The sequence below is a fragment of the Lissotriton helveticus genome, chromosome 12 (assembly GCF_964261635.1).
Source record: "Lissotriton helveticus chromosome 12, aLisHel1.1, whole genome shotgun sequence".
NCBI lineage: Eukaryota > Metazoa > Chordata > Amphibia > Caudata > Salamandridae > Lissotriton > Lissotriton helveticus.
In genome coordinates, this window is record NC_136073.1 from 736,130,614 (window position 1) to 736,151,494 (window position 20,881).

The 20,881-nt window shown below is 44.3% G+C and overlaps 1 protein-coding gene across 7 annotated transcripts in view; it reads left to right on the plus strand.

Annotated features, from left to right (window-relative positions):
• LOC144798645 (uncharacterized) overlaps window positions 1-20,881 on the plus strand; it is a 657,474-nt gene that overhangs the window by 249,411 nt on the left and 387,182 nt on the right. For all 7 annotated transcript variants that reach the window (XM_078669622.1, XM_078669623.1, XM_078669624.1 and 4 more), the window contains one exon: window positions 20,302-20,329. In XM_078669622.1, the coding sequence (XP_078525748.1) occupies window positions 20,302-20,329 (28 nt within the window). The remainder of the gene's footprint in view (window positions 1-20,301; window positions 20,330-20,881) is intronic.

A 20,881-nucleotide genomic window follows, 5' to 3' on the forward strand; every position in this document is an offset into this window, starting at 1 on the left:
GGACGATGCGGTCCTGATGGGCCGCACACCAAAAGCACTTCGCACTTTAATAACGGGCTTTGTATTCTTTATGGCAGGTTTGGATTTGTGTACCAATTTTAATAAATCGTATATAATGTCCTGCGGGCCCAAAAAGCACCACATTGACCATATTGTGTCCGGAAAAGAGCTTTTAAGAAGCACCAGCACTTTTCCCTACCTGGGTCTAGTCTTTTCAGACTCAGGAACCTGGCAGCCACATGTGGCATTTGGAAAAAATAAACTCGGTAAGGCTATAAATTCAATCATTAGCCTCCGACAGCCAAAGCAGGCGGTGGTTGTAATACCGTTACTACAGATCTATAGAGCCCAATGTATACCGACGGCGACTTATGGCGCAGAGGTGTGGGGGTATACAAACTGCAGTACTATCCAAACTGAGGAAAATAGATTCTGTAGAAAGGTATTAGGGGCCTTAATTTCAGCACCTACCTTCATTTGCCATAAGGAATTAAATCTTCATTATGTGGAGGATTTCATCAAGTCGCGACCAGTATTATTCTGGCTAAAGATATGGCGAAATCCTGCCGCACTCTTAACGCAAGAAATAATCACAGATTGTCTTAAATGTGACAGGGGTAGTTATATACCATGGCTAAGAGCAGTGAAGAATAGCCTAGCCAGCGTAAGGTTGGAGCACATTTTCTCCATCCCTCTAGCTACAGACGGTATAAGTCTACAGTCTGTGAGAGGGGCATTGTATGATTTATACCGTGTGGAAAGAGAAAATATGGATCTCTATAAACCGTCAATCATTAGATACACCTCTCTTCTGGTGTCACCAGGCAAGAATAATAATATGCCACAGGTATACCTCAGAAAAAATCTTGGGAGATGGAATAGAAGTTTGCTATTTTGTCTCAGGGACGGGAGTATAAAATACTCACTCTGTTTTCCGTTAGGTTTTAACAAAAATGTGGAGAACCCGCCTTGCCTGTGTGGCATCGGTTGCAAACAAACTTTGTTACATTTTCTGTTTTTCTGTGGTTTTTATGTCAGATATACCAAACAGTATTTGATTCCTTATTTTAAAGTACATGCTTTTATAAATTTTAACTTGGCATTTCACGAAAAACAGCAGTTAGGTAGTGATGATATGATTTTCAGAGTAAGCTCCTTCCTGCAATCTGCGATACGTTCGCGAGTTTCTATGAATATGCCATAGATAAAGTGAACTATTTGCACATATATCTGCTGTTTTTGCACATAGTCTAAAGTTTACATTGATATCGCTAGAACTGTTGTTTATATAATATATATATAGTCATTATTTGCACTTCATTGCTAGCCTTGCACATTGGTCTCATGTCGATACTGAAGTCTCTATCCTTAACCCGTTTTTATGGATGTGTTTTATGTGATTATATATTTATGTACTATTGGTTGTGATGATTTGCACTTTTATGGATATTTTAAAATCCGAATAAAGACCATTTGACTTGACTTGACTTGGCTTAGCACTCAGCACAAACCCACAGATAGGACTGAAAGCATTGACAGCTCACAGGCTGCATTGCAGAAAAACTAGCCCAAAAAAGCTGAAAAGCTAACTCATAGCAACATAGCAATAAACTGGCACTGTGCCTTTAAGGCAGCCAAGACCCCGAGCTTCCCATCATGCCTCAGGCGTGACAGTTAGGTCAGTTGTTCTTTCCGGCTCCTTCAGGAAGGACCCTGGTTACACAGCTCCACTTCTTTCTGATTTTTATCAGATATACTCTCCACTTTTCTCGAACATTTTGCCTTACTTCGACGTTTTACATCGCTTGAAGTAAGGTTTCTGTCTTTTTTGACAGGATTTGGTATTTTTTCCACTCAAATATGCCACCTCTTTTTCACCCCTGCCCTTCTTGCGGAAAAAAGAAGGCCAGGTCAGATTCTCATGAAGTCTGTGTGCTTTGTCTTCATAAGGACCATGTTCCCAAGACTTGCCCTCATTGCCAGTCTTTATTCAAAAGGACTCTGAAAGACAGAGAAAGAACTAGTATTTTTGGACTGGCAGAAAAAGAGAAATCTTCTTACAGAGGAAGGTCACCGGCGAGGAAAGGCTCCAAGAGGGCTAGATCTCCTTCTAGGAGCAGGATCCGTCACTCTTCCTCTTCAGCGTCGGGCTCGGCGCTGAAAACGCTACCCCCGGTAGGTCATATGTCTAAAAAGAAGACCGTCGACAGCGGGCTCGCCGTCGAGACAACACCGACATTCAGGTACATAAAGGCATTCACCGTCGACGTCGAAGAATCCTCCGCCGTCGTCAAACCGGTGACGATCGGCGTCGAGGAATGGAAGCCCTCCGCCGTCAACTCTGTGACGATCGGCGTCGAGGAGCAGTAGTCCTCCGCCGTCGTCATACAGGCGACGATCGGCGTCGAGGATCAAGAGCCCTCTGCCGTCATCACGACAACTATCGGCATCGAGGATCAGAAGCCTCCGCCGTCGTCAACCAGGCAACGATCAGCGTCGAGAGGCATAAGTCCACCGCCGTCATTATCCTGGCAGTTGACATTGAAGGTCCCTTCGGCGTCGAGGACTCCGCCGTCGTCAACTCGCCGACGATCGGCGTCGAGGACCAGAGGAGCTCCGCCGTCGTCATCTCGACGACTATCGGCGTCGAGGATCGAGAGCCCTCCGCCTTCGTCAACACGGCGACGATCGGCGTCGAAGAGCAGAAGTCCTCCGCCGTCGTCGGCGCCACGACGTTCGGTGTCGAGGCTTAGGGATTCTCCTTCGTCGGCGAGACAATTGACGTCGAGGAACAGAGAATCGACGTCGAGTCCGGTTCCAACACCTTGCTGGGAATCGACGTCGAGAAGGTCAAAGTCGGCGTCGAGGATGGCTCCGTCAGAGCAGGTCATACGCTCGATATCAAGACCAGCATCAGTAAGGTCTAGAAAGGTTTCTGTGGTTTTGGTGACGGAGTCAGCGTCACGGCACTCATCCTCTCATTCCTCGAGACGCCCTTCATCAAGACATACGCCATCTGCATCTCCAGAGCGGCATTCAGAGAGGTCGCGACAAAGATCACCTTCACGTCACAGGGAGGCCTCTCCTTCTGTTCACTTGTCTCCGAGATGACTCCTTCCGCCTTCATCACTGAAGCAAAAATCTTACAGGAGCATCTCGACGAGAAGAGGAATACACCAGTCCTCTCCACAGATCGCCTCTGCAGTGATTGGTGCAAGAGGTGGATAGATCACCTTCAGCCAGACGTAGGGACCGTGCAGGCAGATTGAGAGAGCGCAGACCTTCCAGTTCCCATCACAAAAGGAGACGGTCTCCTACATGGTCTTCCTCCTCTACTCGCTCCTCTAAAAGGGACTATTAACCCACCCTATCAGATAGTCCTCTATCAAGAGTGTCTCCAATAGACGACATAAATACATACCTCGATGTACTTCAGAGAGGAGCTCAAAAACTGAACTCAGGTTGAAATGACGGTGATCTTTGAGACGTTGCATCAAAAATCTGCGTCTCGGCTGTTGCTCCCTCTGGTCCCTGGTCTTCTGGAACCAGTAATGGACATTTTTCTAACTCCGTCTACCATTGAGTCTGCACCGTCTAGGATTCAGAAGAAGTACAAGCTGGCAGGTACAAACCCTGTATTCTTGAAATCAGATCCGCCTGCGGACTCTGTTATCACCGCTGCGGCAAGAAAACTACACGCAGTTACGGCGTCTTCATCAGTCCCTCCGGACAAAGAAAGTAGGTCCCAGGACTCTTGGGGACGGAAGGTTTGCGGGTCTGCAGCATCATCGCTAAAAGGATCTAGCGCAGTAGCTTTATTAGGCCTCTATGACAGAGCTTCATGGGACTCCTTGGATCGTTTCAAGGGGAAACTCCCTAAAGAAGATCAGAAGGATTTTGAGGATATCATCACAGAGGGATCCCTTGTGGCCAACCAGATGATCAGCACGGCAGCGGATGGTGCTACTCTGTCTGCACATTCGTATGCGCATGGGATTTGCGCTAGGAGGTCGGCCTGGTTAAGACTGACAGGTCTTAAACCGGATGCACAGTACAGAATTCTGAACCTTCCTTTCTCGGGCTCCTCCCTGTTCGGCGCCCACACGGATGAAGAGATGGCTAGGATGAAAGCTGAATTAGACGCTCTCAAAGCGGTGGGATTGGAAAAGAAGAAGGAATTCAAGCGGAGATACAGACCCAACCAGCGCAAGGGCTACCAATAGAGGGTTCAAACCCCTCAATGGTCCCAAGGCAAGAACCAAATCACAGTTCCAGGGCCGTAAGTCCACCAGAGGTAGAGGAGGTCACCAGCAGCAATCCTCTAACACGGCCAGATCAGCAGGGAAGCAATGAACAGGGGCTTCCTCTGGCGCCGTTGCCCACTCCAGTGGGAGGAAGTGTATCACAGCATCTGAAAGAGTGGTGCAACATAACAAAAGATTGTTGGGTGCTCAGTATACCTCGCAATGGATATGCACTACGTTTTTGTGTGCTTCCAAAGGACATTCCTCTGAAAAGATCTCGTCCTCACCAGCTAGAGCTACTTCGACAGGAGGTTTTAACCCTTCTACAGAAGAAGGCCATCGAGGAGGTCCCTCCCTCTCAGCGAGGGAAGGGAGTTTATTTCAGGTACTTTCTTGTGCCAAAACGAGATCAGGAGCACAAATTCAGACCTATCCTGGACCTTTGACTGCTGAACAAAGTCATCTTGAATGAAAAGTTTCTCATGTTGGCACTTCATCAAATATGTTCACATCTGCAAGCAGGAGATTGGATGTGTTCGATGGATCTCCAAGACGCGTACTTCCACATACCTATCGTGCCACATCATCGCAAATACCTACGATTCGTAGTCGTCAGCAAACATTATCAATTCAAGGTCTTGCCCTTCGGGCTGAAATCTACCCCACGTGTCTTTAACAAGTGCATGGCAGTGGTGGCGGCGGCTCTGCACAGAAGGGGTCTGTTTGCTTACCCTTACATGGACGATTGGCTCCTGAAAGGACCATCTCCTCAGAAAGTAAGAAGCGATTTTCAAGTCTGCCTGATGCTGCTCCGCAGGCTGGGTCTTCATGTTTAACATGGAAAAATCAGTGCATTGGCCTACCCAGACAATCCATTATTTAGGCTTCACTCTGGATTCAAACATAGGAAGAGCGTTTCCTTCGGAGGAGAGACTTTCTTCGATGCAACAGAAGTGCAAGACTCTTCTCCAAACAGATCACCCAACAGTCCGGCAAATGGCATCTCTGCTAGGTTCAATGGCCTCTCATTCCCAACGCCAGGCTGAGGATGAGGCCTTTGCAACAGGACCTGGAGGACAGGTGGAACCAGGCATCGGGGTCCTGGTAAGACCGTATTGTGCTATCTCAGACAGCGAGGTTGTCCATTCTGTGATGGACTCGACCGAAGAACCTCTTGGTGGGAGTCCCCTTCCATCAACCAGTTCTGGCGCAATCCTTGATAACGGACGCATCTCTTCAAGGATGGGGGGCGCACATGGATTGCCCACAGATGCAGAGCCGGTGGTCCATCAAGGAGCAGTCCTATCATATAAACATGTTAGAACTGCGAGCAGTACACCTAGCTCTGAAGGCTTTTAAGCCCTCGATCAAGGCCAATTCAATTCTGATCCAAGCAGACAACACGACCACCATGTATTACCTCAACAAACAGGGTGGTACGTGTTCTCGCCTGCTCTCCCTGGAAGCTCTAACGATTTGGCACTGGCTCCTGGCCTGAGGCCTCTCCATCACAGCAGTGCATCTGCCAGGGGAGCAAAAAGTGCGGGCAGACGCACTCAGTCGGCACTTTGAAGATTAGCCAGACTGAGTGCTAAATGACGAGGTGGTGGTGTATATTTTCCATCATTGGGGTCAACCTTCCGTTGATTTGTTTGCAGACGACCAAAACAAAAAATTCCACGCCTTCGCATCCAGGTTCCACCGTCCAGGGTTGAGGGGGGATGCGCTTTTGATGGATTGCTCCGGAATCTTTGCGTACGCCTTTCCTTCCCTGCCTCCTCTGTCTCTGATCCTGAAGGTGGTGTCCAAGCTCATTCGATCCAGCATGACGATGATCTTGATAGCTCCGGATTGGCCGCGCCAGTGGTGGTACCCGGACCTGTTGCAGTTGTCGGTACTCCCTCACAAGAGGCTACCTTGCAGGCCGGACCTGTTGACCAAGATGGACGGGAAGATTCTCAATCCCAGCCTTCCCTCACTGAATTTGGCAGCATGGCTCCTGAGGTCCTGCAATATGGACACTTGAAGTTGCCGCAGGACTGCATGCACATCCTGAAAGAGGCAAAGACACCTTCCACAAGGGCATTGTACTCTTTTAAGTGGAAGAGATTCTATTTGTGGTGTATGCGTAATCATTTGAATCCTGAAACTGGGCAAGAAGAGGTGATTCTTCCTTACCTCCTTGATTTAGCCAAAACAGGTTTGAAGTACCCCTCAATCAGAGTACTCTTGGCGGCCATTATGGCCTACAGAAAGTCTCCCAACCGGCCTTCCTTTTTTCAGCTACCAGTGGTTAAGGATTTCCTACAGGGTTTGAAGAAAGTCTAGCCCCCTGTTCGGCCTCCTTCTCCTCCTTGAGAGTTGAATTTAGTCATTTCTAAATAAATGGGTCCTCCATTTGAATCCATTTATAAGGCCACGTTGGAGCACTTAACATGGAAGAACGCTTTCCTAGTGGCGATAACATCAGCGCGCAGAGTAAGTGAGATCCAAGCGCTATGTGCCACGGAACCATATACTGTTTTTCACCACAACAGGGTAGTGTTAGGGACACACCCTAGTTTCTTACTAAAAGTTGTATCTGATTTTCATGTTTATCAGTCGATCTCCCTTCCGTCTTTTTTTCCCAATCCTACCACTCCGGCGGAAAGGTCCCTTTACTCATTAGACCTTAAGAGAGTGCTCAAGTTCTATTTGGAAGGAACAAAGGCCATAATGAGATCAGATCAATTGTTTTTAAATTATGGTTCCATGAGGACAGGCTATCCAGCTGCCAAAGGGTCCATTTCAAGATGGATGGTGTCCTGTATAAAATTGGCCTACTAGTTAGCGAATAAACCCTTATTGTTGTCACCTAAAGCACACTCCACCAGGGGTAAAGCGGCTACATAAGCCTTCTTGCATGATGTTCCAATGACCGTAAGGCTGCAACCTGGAGATCGGTGCACACTTTCACAAGGCATTATTGTCTTGATTCTGATTCCAGGGCGGATACTCAATTAGGCATTAGGTATTAGTAGGTATTACTAGGTATTCCTCCTTGAAGAATCTTTTCAGATAATGAGATATCTGTGTGTTTTCAAGTTTAGTTATCTGAGCTTGATTATTTGCCGGCAGGTGGAAGAGGTGAGGCGCGCTGTTCTATTCATTTGCTTATGACTATTGATGAGGATCCCCTGGAAGAGAAGGATTAGTTACTTACCTGTAATCCTAGTTCTCTTCCAGGGGTATCCTCATCAAAGTCATAAGCAACCCTCCCGCCTCCCCGGGCAAAGGAACCTTGTTTTTTTTTTAAAGAATTGTCAGCTCTTTGTGCCATGGCTTTTGAGTCTCCACAAAGAACAACTGACCTAACTGTCACCCCTGAGGCATAATGGGAAGCTGGGGGTCTTGGCTGCCTTAAAGGCACGGTGCCAGTTTATTGCTATGTTGCTATGAGTTAGCTTTTCAGCTTTTTTGGGCTAGTTTTTCTGCAATGCTCTGGTTTTTAATGTATTATTTATGATATACATTATTCAGCTCAAGTTTATGGAAGGCTGAATTTGCTTTTTTATTATATATATATATATATATATATATATATATATATATATATATTGCTACGTCTCTTCTCACCCCATGTGTATTGGCTGAAGTCACGGCACAGCAACAGGTCAGTTTGTAGAAAATGTATCTTTATTTACACACCATGTGCAAAGTTAAGCGTGCATCAAATAACGGACGGCCTACGCGTTCCGGCTACTCCTAGCCTTCCACTATATATATCCTGAACACTCAAACCACTTCCAAATACCACACACGGCGGTTTAGGCGAGGAAAGAGACACAGACCTCTGCAGTTTCTTCTGGGCAGTAAATCTTCTTTATTAGAGAGACCAAACACACAACGCGTTTCAAGCCCTAAAGCCCTTGTTCACGTGTAAAATGGTGAAAACGCCATCTACCATTTAAAATATCAACAACCACACCCCTTGTCTGACATCACAGGTCACGTGATAATATGTATAGACAAACGACTGACTATGCCACAAAAGTAGTTCTGTAGTTCCATATTCAGTAGGCAGGATTGCAACATATAGCACACTCTCTATATCTAGACACGTTATTAAAAATATAAAACATGTAAAGTGCATAAATGTCATAATATTTATGTAAAAATAAAAAATAATTTTTACATCACTCTCGTTTGGATAAATCCAAACACTGCCTACAATTCTACCGTCATATTGTCTGTAATAAAATATCACCGGATAAATCCATATTCAATCATATCGAAAGATAAAGACCTGCGTGTCACTTGTGTGAGAAAAATGAATTTTTAGTTATTTCTAAAAAAAAATTTTAGTGATACAAAAGTGTGTGTATTGTGCAAAATAGTGCATATATAAATATAAAGTGCTAGTATAGACAACGTGTTCAATTCATAATTTGATTTTTCAATTTTCCAAATATTGGTATACTGTTCTAAAACCATCACTAGGTAATAGAAAATTATTTTGTCCAAGACGGACATGATGTTCGTTAAAACCACCAATATCAAAAATATACAACCATACAAAAAATTAGGTTGATTAAAAATCAAATCAGAGGGAAAAGAGAACAATATTATACAGTTAATACAACCCGGAAATTGATACATTTCAGCAAAGCTGCTCCTCAATCCACTATTTACACTATACAATGTAATAGATTCAGGAAACCTGAGACATCAGCGCCACAAAATTGTTTATAAAAAATTGGGCATGTCCTCTGTCGTGTTCAAACCATTAGGCCATTTACAGTCGAGATCAAGGATATACTTTGTTTCCAACTGCCGTAACTGTCGTTCCCTGTTGCCACCCCTTCTTTATTTGGCAACAGCATCCAGTACATAATAAGACAGGCAGTTGATATCATTAGCGTGAGCTCTTTTAAAATGTCTAGCCAAAGGATACGCTGCATCACTGTGGAGAATGGCCCTGATATGCTGCAAGATCCTGACGTGCACCTGTAGCTTTGTACTACGAACGTAGTTAAGCCCACAAGTGCACGTCAGGACATATACAGCATATTCGGTTTTGCAGTTGTAGGTTCCCCGAATCGATATAGGTGTTGGACTGAACGGTGTGGAGTATGCGGTCATATTGCACCCAAATTTGCAAGCACAACAAGTGGCACGCTTTTTAAAACCCTTCATAGGTGTTAGCCACGTGGTGACCTGTTTTAATTCCGGTGACACCCGATCTAGAACAGAGCCCATAGTGCTGCTCCTTCTGAAAGTAATGATGGGTTTTTCTACTACCCTACCACGGAGGACGTTATCAGTTAGCACTATCGGCCAATGCTTGTTCAATATTGTCCTTATCTGGCGTTCCTCCCTATTATACGTAGTAATCAATCTGGGAGTGTTATTAGTCTTATAGGCAGTCACGGTATCAGGGACCTGTGAAATAATCACTTCGGGGTCAAATAGGCTATTTCTAGATCTCATCTTAGCCTTATCTATCGCATCTTTCAGAATCTTTTGTGAATATCCCCTTACTTTAAGTCTACCAACCAGCTCAACCTGACATTTATTGAATTCTTCTTCACTGCTGCATATGCGTTTTAACTTTAGGATTTCTCGATAAGGGATGTTAGCAATGAGATGTTTTGGATGAGAGCTGGTCGCATGTAGGGTGATATTTCCACAAGTTGGTTTCCTATACAGGGTGCTTTCAATGTTGTTGTTCTTGACAAATACCTTAACATCCAAGAATTCTATTTCACTTCTGTGAATATGGGAAGTGAATTTTAGATTAAAGATATTATTATTAATCTTATCTATGAAGCTACAAGCTTCCTCTTCACTCCCCTTCCACAAAATGAACACATCATCTATGTATCGTAAGTACGACACAATGTGTGCCTGATACTCCACTTGAAAAGTGGTTTTGCGGACCTGCTCCTCCCACCAGGCCACATGCAAGCATGTGTAACTGGGGGAGAAGCAGGCCCCCATCGCCACACCTCTCACCTGTCAGTATATATCTTTGTCAAACAGGAAATAGTTATTATCTAGGCACCATTTAATGAGTTCTAACACAACTTTGTTGTGTTCATATAAGGTACTTGATCTAGTCTCCAAAAAATGTTTTACCGAAGCCATGCCCTGTTGATGATCTATACTCGTGTATAATGCTTATATATCAAGAGTGATAAGAAGCAAATCATTTAACCATTGTAACTTATCTATTTTCTGTAGGAAATCGCCAGTATCCTTAACATAGCTTGGCAACTCCGTTACCAAGCTCTGTAGGAAAAAATCTATATACTGGCCTACATGTTCCCCCAGACTATTGATGGCAGATATAATCGGTCTCCCAGGTATTGGGAAAACATTTTTATGAATTTTAGGTATCAAATATAAAATCGGCAGTACCGGAAACTCATTTGACATAAATTTGTGTTCGTCCATAGAGATAAGGCCCTGTCTCTTCCATAGTGCCAGTTGTTTCTGCAATACATTTTTGGTTTGTCATACTCCTTAGCACTGGATTTCACATGGTAGTTTACGTCATTAAGCTGCCGTTGTGCTTCTGTTATATAATCTTTTCTAGGCCACAATACAAGATTGCCCCCCTTGTCAGATTTTTTAATTACCACGTCCTGATTTTTTTCAAGTTTATCACATATATGATTGTGTTTCCAGGGTCCCGCGCATGGGCGGGAATATTCATGTGTTTATGACTTTGTAGAGGATACCCCTGGAAGAGAACTAGGATTACAGGTAAGTAACTAATCCTTCTCCGTAATCTTTTTAAATAAGGTGAGCCTCTGTTCTTCCCTCCTCCTCTTTACTGTTTCTCAGGTACATATCAGCTATGCTTATTATTTATATAAACAATGCCCTATATTTATATATATATATATATATATGTATATATATGTATATATATGTATATATATATATATATGTGTATATATATGTGTATATATATATATATATATATATATATATATATATACACATACATATGCATATTATGGAATTTCTATGTATGTTACTGCATAATGTCTCTTGTACATATGATTATGTTACATGTAGAATCTTAGAGCATTATATGGATGTACCGCTTTCTACTCTGATTCAGGCATGTGAATCTATGAAAGATACCCCAATACTGGAGAAGAACAATAGTTACTTACCTGTAATCTGTGGTTCTCCAGTATTGGTATCTTTCATAGATTCACATGCAACCCACCCACCTCCCCTCAGAGGCTCACTTATGCTCTTTTCACTTTAGTTCACTCTTGTGCGAGAAAATCTGAGAGCCTGAGCCTCTGAGGAGAACATTCTGGAGGGTGCTGTCACCTGATTGGCTGCAGTTTGGACTGTATATAATGACTTGGACAAGTCATAAATGTGGAGGTTTTTTTTCTTGTAGTTTCTGGCTACTTTACTTCCTGTGCAAAAACAACAGTTTATTTATTTGATTTATTTATTTGGAGAGTTTTATAAAGCGCGAACAAGATCCTAGCGGATATCAGAGCGCTGTACATACAATAAATGTTACTTATAGAGGAAACAGAAATATATAAAATTAAATGTACATAAAATGTAGTAAAAAGCAGCATAGTTAGATTTAGCATCAGTAAGTGTCTTGTATTTGAGAGCGCGGAAGCATCTCATACAGGGATTCAGCAGACCGTAGTCATGTATATTGGGCCATGAGGATGGATTTAACTTCCTTTTTGAAAGAAGTAGAGGACGGGTTAAGTCTGGTTTCTGGGGGTAAGGCGTTCCAAATTCTGGGTGCCATCCCAGAGAAGGATCTGTTATAAGTTTTTTTCTACTGGAATTTTTGTGGTTTCAGAAGTAATTTGTCCGCATTTCTTGAGGATCTGGCCCCACCAGAGATCGTACGTTTCTGTGCCAAGTAACTGGGTGTCTTTTGATGTAGAACTCTGTGTGTCATGCACGCAATTTTCAAATTAATTCTCGCCTCAAGGGGTAGCCAGTTCAAGGATTGAAGGTCCGGGGAGATGTGGGAACTGCGTTTAGATCCAGTTATGAGTCTTGCTGCTGCGTTGATAGAGGCTCTGAGAGGTGCAGTTGATGCTTTGGGTAAGCCACATAGAGAGACACAGCGGTATTCCACACTTGGTATAACCAGAGCTTGAACTGCCTGCTGAAAGTCATTATGTGGCAGGAAGGGTTTCAGTTTCCTTACAGTGTTTATCTGGAAGTTTGCTCCCTTTGTAGCATTGCTGATATGTTTTTGCATGTTAAGGTTACTATCTAAAGTCATTCCAAGTGACTTCGCCGAGTCCAAAATGGTAGGTTGTACATTAAACGCCGTGATATGTTTGATCAAATTTTGCATTTTCGGGATTTGAGCTGGCGGAGCTATTAGTAGAAATTCGGTCTTGAGGGTGTTCAATTTAAGATGATTTTCTGCCAGCCATGTTTGGGTATTCTTAAGAGCTGTGTTAAGTAATTTGATGTCCTCTAGGGTGTGTATCTTGAGGTATAGCTGTGTATCATCTGCGTACATGTGATATTGCACGTTAGAGGATTGTAGAATTTCGGTGAGAGGTTCCATGAAGAGATTAAACAATGTTGGGGATAGTGCGGATCCTTGCGGTACACCCAGGGTTACTGGGATGGGCTTGGACAGGGTGTTATTGACTTTGAATTGTTGTGTCCGGTTTTGGAGAAAAGAAGTGAACCAGCTCAACACTACACCAGATAGGCCCATTCTGTGTTTCAGGAGGTCTAGCAAGTTTGCGTGCTTGACCGTGTCAAAGGCCGAGGAGAGATCAAGCAGCTCTATTTTGGTCGAGTATTTGCAGCGCATCATCGATAATGTGTGTCATGGCTGATTCTGTGCTATGGCCAGCATGGAAACCTGACGTGTGTTTGTTGAGAAGGTCAAAGTGGTCGATATGTTAGGTTAGCTGTAGGTGCACACATTTTTCCAGCAACTTGGCTACGGTAGGGATATTGGAGATAGGGCGATAGTTGTTTAGATCTGTGGGGTCTGCCGTGGGCTTCTTAAGAATGGGTGAGACCTGGCCCACTTTGAGGGTATCTGGGATGCATCCTTGCTGAAGTGAACTGTTTATGATCTTGGACCAGAGAGGTAGAAGTAGTGGAGTAAGGGCTTTGACTGCGTTTGCCGGAAGCGGGTCGGAAGAGTGGTTAGCTGGGTTCAATGCACTGAGAATTTTGCCTAGAGCATCTTCAGAGTAATAGGAGAATGATGACCAGTCTGCGTTATTTTTGGGGTTGGACTTTGGTGAAAGTTGGCCAGGCGTAGGACTGGGGTCAAGAGAGGTTAGAGTATTCGGTCTTGCGTATAAGGTTTGATCCTTTAGGAGGTCGTTCTTGATGGCGTCAGTCTTCAGGAGAAGAAGGTGGAGAATTCTTCACAATTTGGCTGCGAGTATTCGGAGTCTTGTGGTCGTTGGGGTGTATCCTTAGATTGGGTTTTTATCAGATCAAAGAGTTTTGTGGGACGGTTTCTTGCCTGGTCAAGTTGGAGGCTGAAAAAATCGGCTTTGGTGCGCTTGATCTTGCGGAAATATGCGTTCCTCTTTGTCCTAAGAGACATGAGGTGGTAGGTTAATGGTGTTGATCTCCAGATCCGTTCTGCAATTCTGAGTGAGCGCCTGTCCTCGTTGAGTATACCATTAAACCAAGGTTTGGAACCTTTCAGTGAGACTCTTTTTAGTTGCAAAGGAGCTACCTTGTCTATTATTGAAGTCATGGTCGTAAGGTAGTGACTGGTGAAATCGTGAACTGTGGAGGATCCTGCGGGAGGCAGCAGTAGGTTGGAAGAAGAGGAAGGCAAGGAGTTGGGGTTAAGTTTTTTCAGGTCTCTTTTCCAGACTTTTGGTCTTGTGGATTGGGCTGAGTTCAATTTCACCGTTTCCTTAATGGTGAAAGTGATGATGTGGTGGTTAGACCAGTCGCAGGGTAGGATCCAATCTAGCTGAATGGAGTCTGATTTAGTGATTACTAGGTCCAGGATCGATCCTTTGTCATGTGTTGGGATGTTGCAGAATTGCATTAGTTGTAGGTCAGCCAGGAAATTCTTAAGACTGTTCACTGCAGTATCATAAGGGTCATCCCAATAGAGATTAAAATCTCCGAGGAATATTTGAGTAATTTGTCGCTCCGTGTAAGATGAAACTATGTCCATGAAGTGTTCGATGAAGGTGAGGTTCTCACCTGGTGGGTGATAGATGGTATGCATAGAGCAAACTGGTTTACCCTTGCTATTGATGTTAAGGCACATGTATACGCATGACTGGAATAATGGGGAGATGGTTCTGCTTACCAATATATTGCTACGGTGTATGCAGGCTATGCCTCCCCCCGACTTGTCGGCTCTAGCTCTATCTAGTCTGATGATGTTGTAATTGGGTGGAACTAAAATGTCAATGATTCGTGTGGAGGATTCTTTTAGCCAGGTTTCAGTAAGCATTAATAGGTCTGGCTCATGTGTGAGGATGAGGTCAGCTATATCCGCTGCATGTCTTACGGCCGATCTGCAGTTTAGGAGAATACATTTGAGTTTGGGCGTGCTGATGGTTGAAGAGGGTTCCTGAGTGAAGGGGATACTTCTGAGGTTGGAGTTTGTGACGCATCTAATGTTTGGTTTAGAGGTCCTATAGGGATTAGGAGGGATAGTAGGAATTAACGATGGTGTGGATGTGGTAGGCTTCAAAGGAGCAGGATCATAAGATCTCAACAGGGAGAGTAAATCGCTCTCTGAGAGCGGATTGGTGCTTCTGAGTGGTCGAGATGAATTGTTGTGGGAGGGGACTGAGGACCAGTTAGGGGAGTGGTGATTCAGGTTAATGGTACTTTGGTTTCTGCGCCCCCAGATTTTGGGGTGTCTAGTTGTTTTAATACCCCATGATTGTTTCGCTAAACGAACATTGAGAGCTTGTAGTTCTTCTTTGATTTGGCTCAAAGAATTTATGATCTCATCAAGTATGGGGTTATGTGCCGGGGGGCGTGTGGTATATGGCTGTGTTATGGGTGTGGATTTGGATGTGGATTTGGATGCATGCGATGGGGTCTGGTCTGGTGTATGATTTGTTGTGTGTGAGAGTGGGGATGGGAAGAGCGCTTCGGGTGGGAGTGTGTGTGTTGAGTGGTCTGTTGGGGTGGCTAGGAGAGGGGAGTGTAACTGTGTTGAGGATAAAGCAGTAGGTGCTGGGGATTGACTTGGTGTGTGGTATGGGGCTAAAATGTGCGGGGGAGGTAGGGGAGTTATAGATGTGAATATGTGTGTTTGGTGGTCTGTGGGGGAGGGCGGTTGGAAAGATGGTACGGGAAGAGTTGTGGGTGATGAGTGGGCTGTGGGAGTGACTGTCTGTGTAGTGGAGGAGGATAGCTGGGCTGGTGAAGCGGGTAGAGTTATGTATGGCAGTGGGTGGGTTGTGGGAGTGGGTGGCTGGGATGAGTGATTAGGAAGTGTGCTCGGGGGCGAGGTGATAGCAGGGGGCCATGAGTCCTCACAGTCCTCTGGGTGGGGTGTCTTAGTGTGATCTAACCGCTGAAGTAAGGGTGGTGGTTTAGCGTAGGAGGAGTGATTACTATGTGTGGTGGTGTTTGGGAAGTTTGCAGAATTTGCAGAGGTGGGAGTGTTAGTGAAGGAAGAGCGGGGGTTAGTCAAAGGGGCATCAGTTGTAGTAGTTTGGCGGTGAACGGTGTTTGCTGGGGGTGCATAGGACGCTTTGGCTATGTTGAGTTGGGGGTTCGGTGTGGTGGCTTGGCATGTGTTGGAGGGTAGAGGTCTAAGTGAAGTGGCGTTGTTGTCAGCAGGGATAGGACATGTGGTATGTTGAGTATTAGCAGGAGGTGTGGCCTGAATGCCTGTATGGAATTTAGACACTTGAGCCTTGATGATTGGGAAGATGTTGTCTAAGAGGGATAGATTGCAATCTGTAGATTGCATTAGTATGGTTCCATTATTATAAATAGTGATGGTTGCTGTCGCTTGGAAAAGTTGGGAGGGGGCGATATAAATAACTAAACCATGTGGTATTTTCCTGGTGGCGGAGAATGTGAATAAGGTTAGGAATGCATTTCTCCATTGCGCTCTACGCTTCGTGTGAAAGATGATATCATTAGTTGTGTGTCCGTTTTGTATTGAGAAATATGGATCTGCTATGGGTGTTTCAGGATGGTGTTTTATAAGGTTGTGTTTGAAGCGTTTGGCTGCGGTTTTAGAGAGATTTGGGGGGTAGATGATGGTGTAAGTGTGTGAGCCTGTGAGCTCCATCATAGATATAGAGTAGCTAGATGGGTGTAGTGTGTGTGTTTCTGTAAGCGGTCCGTGTTGTAATGGAGAGAAGGTAGGGGAGAATAAGTCCAGTTTAGGGAGATGGGAGGAAATAAAGAAATAAAGAGGGGTGTCGGCTGCGGTGGTGACTAGGTGTGAGAGATGGATGTGGGGGGGTCAGGCCTGAGGAGGTGGGTGGGTATGATGTAGTGCGTGAGGTGTCGTGGTAGTGATTAGAATTCTGAGATAATGGAATATAGAATGGAATATAAGGTATGTTGGTATGGTGAGAGTTGACAGATCAGCGGGGCAAAAAATAGTGTAGGAAAAAATAGTGTAGGAAAAAGGAATAGCAGGCCGACGACTATTGAAATAAAATAGTGTAGGCAGAAAGGAACATATAAATATAGGGATATACTGATAGGTGTATTGGCGAGGTGCTAAAGGAGTTATATGAACAGTCTGACCTGTTTTGGCTGGATGTTCAGATCGGCTGGTGAAAAAGGGTGCGATTTCCTTGTGGTAGTGCCTTTCCAATACGGCCGCCTTGTTAGTGCCAGTATCTTAATCAACGTTGAAGTCCTATTTCCTTTTCCCTTTATTGAGGACTGCTAGTTGCATTCTAGTTTTTAAATCAGAGCACTTGTCCTCTTTCAGGTGCAGTGCTTGGGGGTCTGCAGCCTCTGTTAATCCAAGGAGGGGGGATGTGCTTCTCACCTTCTTTGTTTTGAGATTTTATAACTTCTCTTGCCGCCATTTTAGTGTGCAAACTCGATGCCAATACGGCAAGTCACAAGTAAAGATGCAAAGACAAAAGTCTAAATGGCAGTGCTCTACATCAGCAGGAAAGGCTCGCTCGCGGTGTCCTCTCTCGCTGTTATTTAGTTTCCATGAACGCTCACGGCGAAGTTTCATCACTGGCCGGAGGGGGGCGGGGCCACGCGGTAGAGTTAGTTCGGGCTTCCCCCGATCCAGTTTCCCGACCGGGCTTGTCTCACAGTGCTGTTGGAAAGGTTGCGGACCCTCGCTGTACCTCAGGGCACTCCACCGGCGTCAGCACATGTGAGGGCCGGCGTGGGAGGACAGATGCAAGCAAAGCGGGGCAGTTTTCATAAGCCCCCAGGCGTGTAGCTGTTATGATGGACAGAATGCAGAACAATGTCATACATTCACCACAGTACAGAGATCTGGGCCTAAGTCCATCGTTTTTTTGCTCACCATGCCATTCCAGTTTGAACCCAGCCATATGCAAATCAGTCTTGACCCTGTCCCCCATGAGAACAGTCCTTGGAAATACAACAAGGGGGTGATTCAGTTATGGAATTCCAGAGGTTGGAATCATATATTCATACAGTTAATCTAGATAATTACCTCTGAAAACCATAACTTACAACTCTTATTTTTAGCCTGCAAAAATCCTTTTTTATTGATTTTGGGCAACCATTTATTTTTATTTTTACTTTAAACCTGTTTTTTGTTTGACATTTCATACATCTGAAATCTTTTTGTTTCTTTTTTTCATACATGAAACAAGTTATATTACAATACATTTATATATTCACAAAATATACATCATTCTTGCATTTAGACATACGCCATAAATAATTGAACAAAATAATCTTTACAAAGAGATTTTTACATTTGGATACCACTCTTTTTTTGCCAAAAATAGGGATGAATTTCAAGAGTCCTATCGTTTTCAATGATATTGACTGGGACCAAAGCTGTCTCAGTCCTCGAAGTGTCCTCTATTTTATGGTCCTATATAGGGTCGGAGATTTAATTTTTCAGTTTCTTATAAAGAACAAAAATGTTTTCCACTCTACTGCCCTGACGGGGTCAGTATTTCTTTTTCTTGGATTCCTCCAGGCCTCTATCTGTTTCTTGCCGACGCGTTTCGACCTTATGGATGTGGGACCAGAAACTTCAAGTTTACAAGGTTTTCTTCAGGGCTCTGTTTTTGTTTTGGTAGGACCTCTTATATATGTATCAATAGTGACGCATCCGCGCATCTATTCCACATTTTTATTTCTTGTGTATTTCATTTTAGTATGTTGCCGTTGTTTGTATTCTTATCGATGGTGAATGCAAATAAGCGTAGGGAGACACGAGTATTCTATGTCTCTTAGGTCCGTGCTCCTACTATTCAGAGTTTTCGGTACCTTTTGTTTAACGAGTTATATTTTTCGATGTTCTTGGTCGCTGCTTTCCTTCTGCACGTCATTTCCGGTTCCGAAGTAGGAGAGACAGAGCCCCAAGAGAGAAGGACCGGTTTCGTGCTTTCAGCCCTCATCAGCCTGGATAGCTTGATTCCAGTGGCATGGAGAGCACGGGACTCACGTCTGAGCATACCCGCCCACTCGGGATGACAAATGCAAAACAACAGTTGATGGACAGAATGCAGAACAGCGTCATACATTCACCTCAGTACAGAGATCAGGGCCGAAATCCATTGTTTTTTTGCTCACCATGCCATTCCAGTTTGTGACTGAGGGTGAATGTTTTGCCATTGTGCAACATTCCGTCCATCAAATTGTGTGTTTTGCTGTTCACCCTATGGGGGAAGGGTATGACCAGACGTGGGTCCCGTGCTCACTACGCCACTGGAGTCAAGCTATCCTGGCTGAAGACGGCTGATAGCCAGAAACCGGTCCTAGGATGCTTGATTCCGGTCCAGGGAAGACATGGCTTGGCAGTTCGGTCTGGACTGTTCCCATGAGGCACAGGGTCAAGACTGATTTGCATATGGCCATGTCTGAACTGGGGTGGCTTGGTGAGCACAATAACGATGGATTAAACCCAGATCTGTGACTGGGGGTGAATGTTTTGCCATTGTGCAACATTCCGTCCATCATATTGCATGTTTTGCTGTTCACCCTATGTGGGAAGGGTATGCCCAGACGTGGGTCCCGTGCTCACTACACCACTGGAGTCCAGCTATCCTGGCTGAAGACGGCTGATAGCCAGAAACAGGTCCTAGGATGCTTGATTCTGGTCCAGGGAAGACATGGCGTGGCAGTTCGGTCTGGACTGTTCCCATGAGGCACAGGGTCAAGCCTGATTTGCATATGGCCATGTCTGAACTGGGTTGGCTTGGTGAGCAAAATAACAATAGATTAAACCCAGATCTGTGACTGGGGGGTGAATGTTTTGCCATTGTGCAACATTCCGTCCATCATATTGTGTGTTTTGCTGTTCACCCTATGTGGAAAGGGTATGCCCAGACGAGGGTCCCGTCTCACTACGCCACTGGAGTCAATCTATCCTGGCTGAAGACGGCTGATAGCCAGAAACCGGTCCTAGGATGCTTGATTCCGGTCCTGGGAAGACATGGCTTGGCAGTTTGGTTTGGACTGTTCCCATGAGGCACAGGGTCAAGACTGATTTGCATATGGCCATGTCTGAACTGGGGTGGCCTGGTGAGCAAAATAACGATGGATTAAACCCAGATCTGTGACTGGGGGTGAATGTTTTGCCATTGTTCAACATTCCGTCCATCATATTTTGTGTTTTACTTTACTTCCTGGTTCTATGTTACCTATGTTATGGTTATTATGTGCATAATTATTGCTTTTTTATGTACCGTGGGACTCCCACTCAGACGATGGGGAATGATTCGGGCATGTGAATCTATGAAAGATACCAATACTGGAGAACCATAGATTACAGGTAAGTAACTATTGTTCTTCTTTCTACTAAGAATTCAGTTGTAGAATATCTTGAAACAGTGATAGAAGACTTTTTTAGGTTGATAATGTTAATGCTTTTGCATGTTTGTTTTGTTTATGTTCTATTTAGAACTCAAGACTTCGCTACAAAACAAAAGGTGAGACAATTAGAATAGTTAAGAATATAGTGGCATATAACAAATTGAAGGCTTGTATTAGAGCTAAGATTGAAACATAACTTCAGCAAACACTTTTAACTTTCTAATCATGTGTCATAGCTGAGCTGTAGAGGAAAATATTTCTTGATTAACCAATTGGGTATAAACTTTCTATTTTATTTCAGTGAAAATGATCAATTGCTATGGCTTTAGACGTAGATAAATCTTTTTAAATGAGCAAATCCTTTGTGAGTCTTAGTCCCTTTGTCTTAAACAAGGATACCCAGAAAAAGTGTTGTTAACCTCAATTGAGGGAGCGCACAGTATCAACAGAGAAGCACCTCTACATAAATCCTTTAGAGAAAAAACACTAGAATGGCCTTTGTGTCAACATTCTCCATCATATCTGCTGTGAATAAGAAAATTATCAATAGGAGATTATTTCTGATTTTCAATTGTTTTTAAAGGTAAACCATAGTTTGCATACCAAAGCTCCAAAAACAAAGACATTCTGATGCCGCCCAGCTACCCCTATGCCTTGCCTTCACTGTT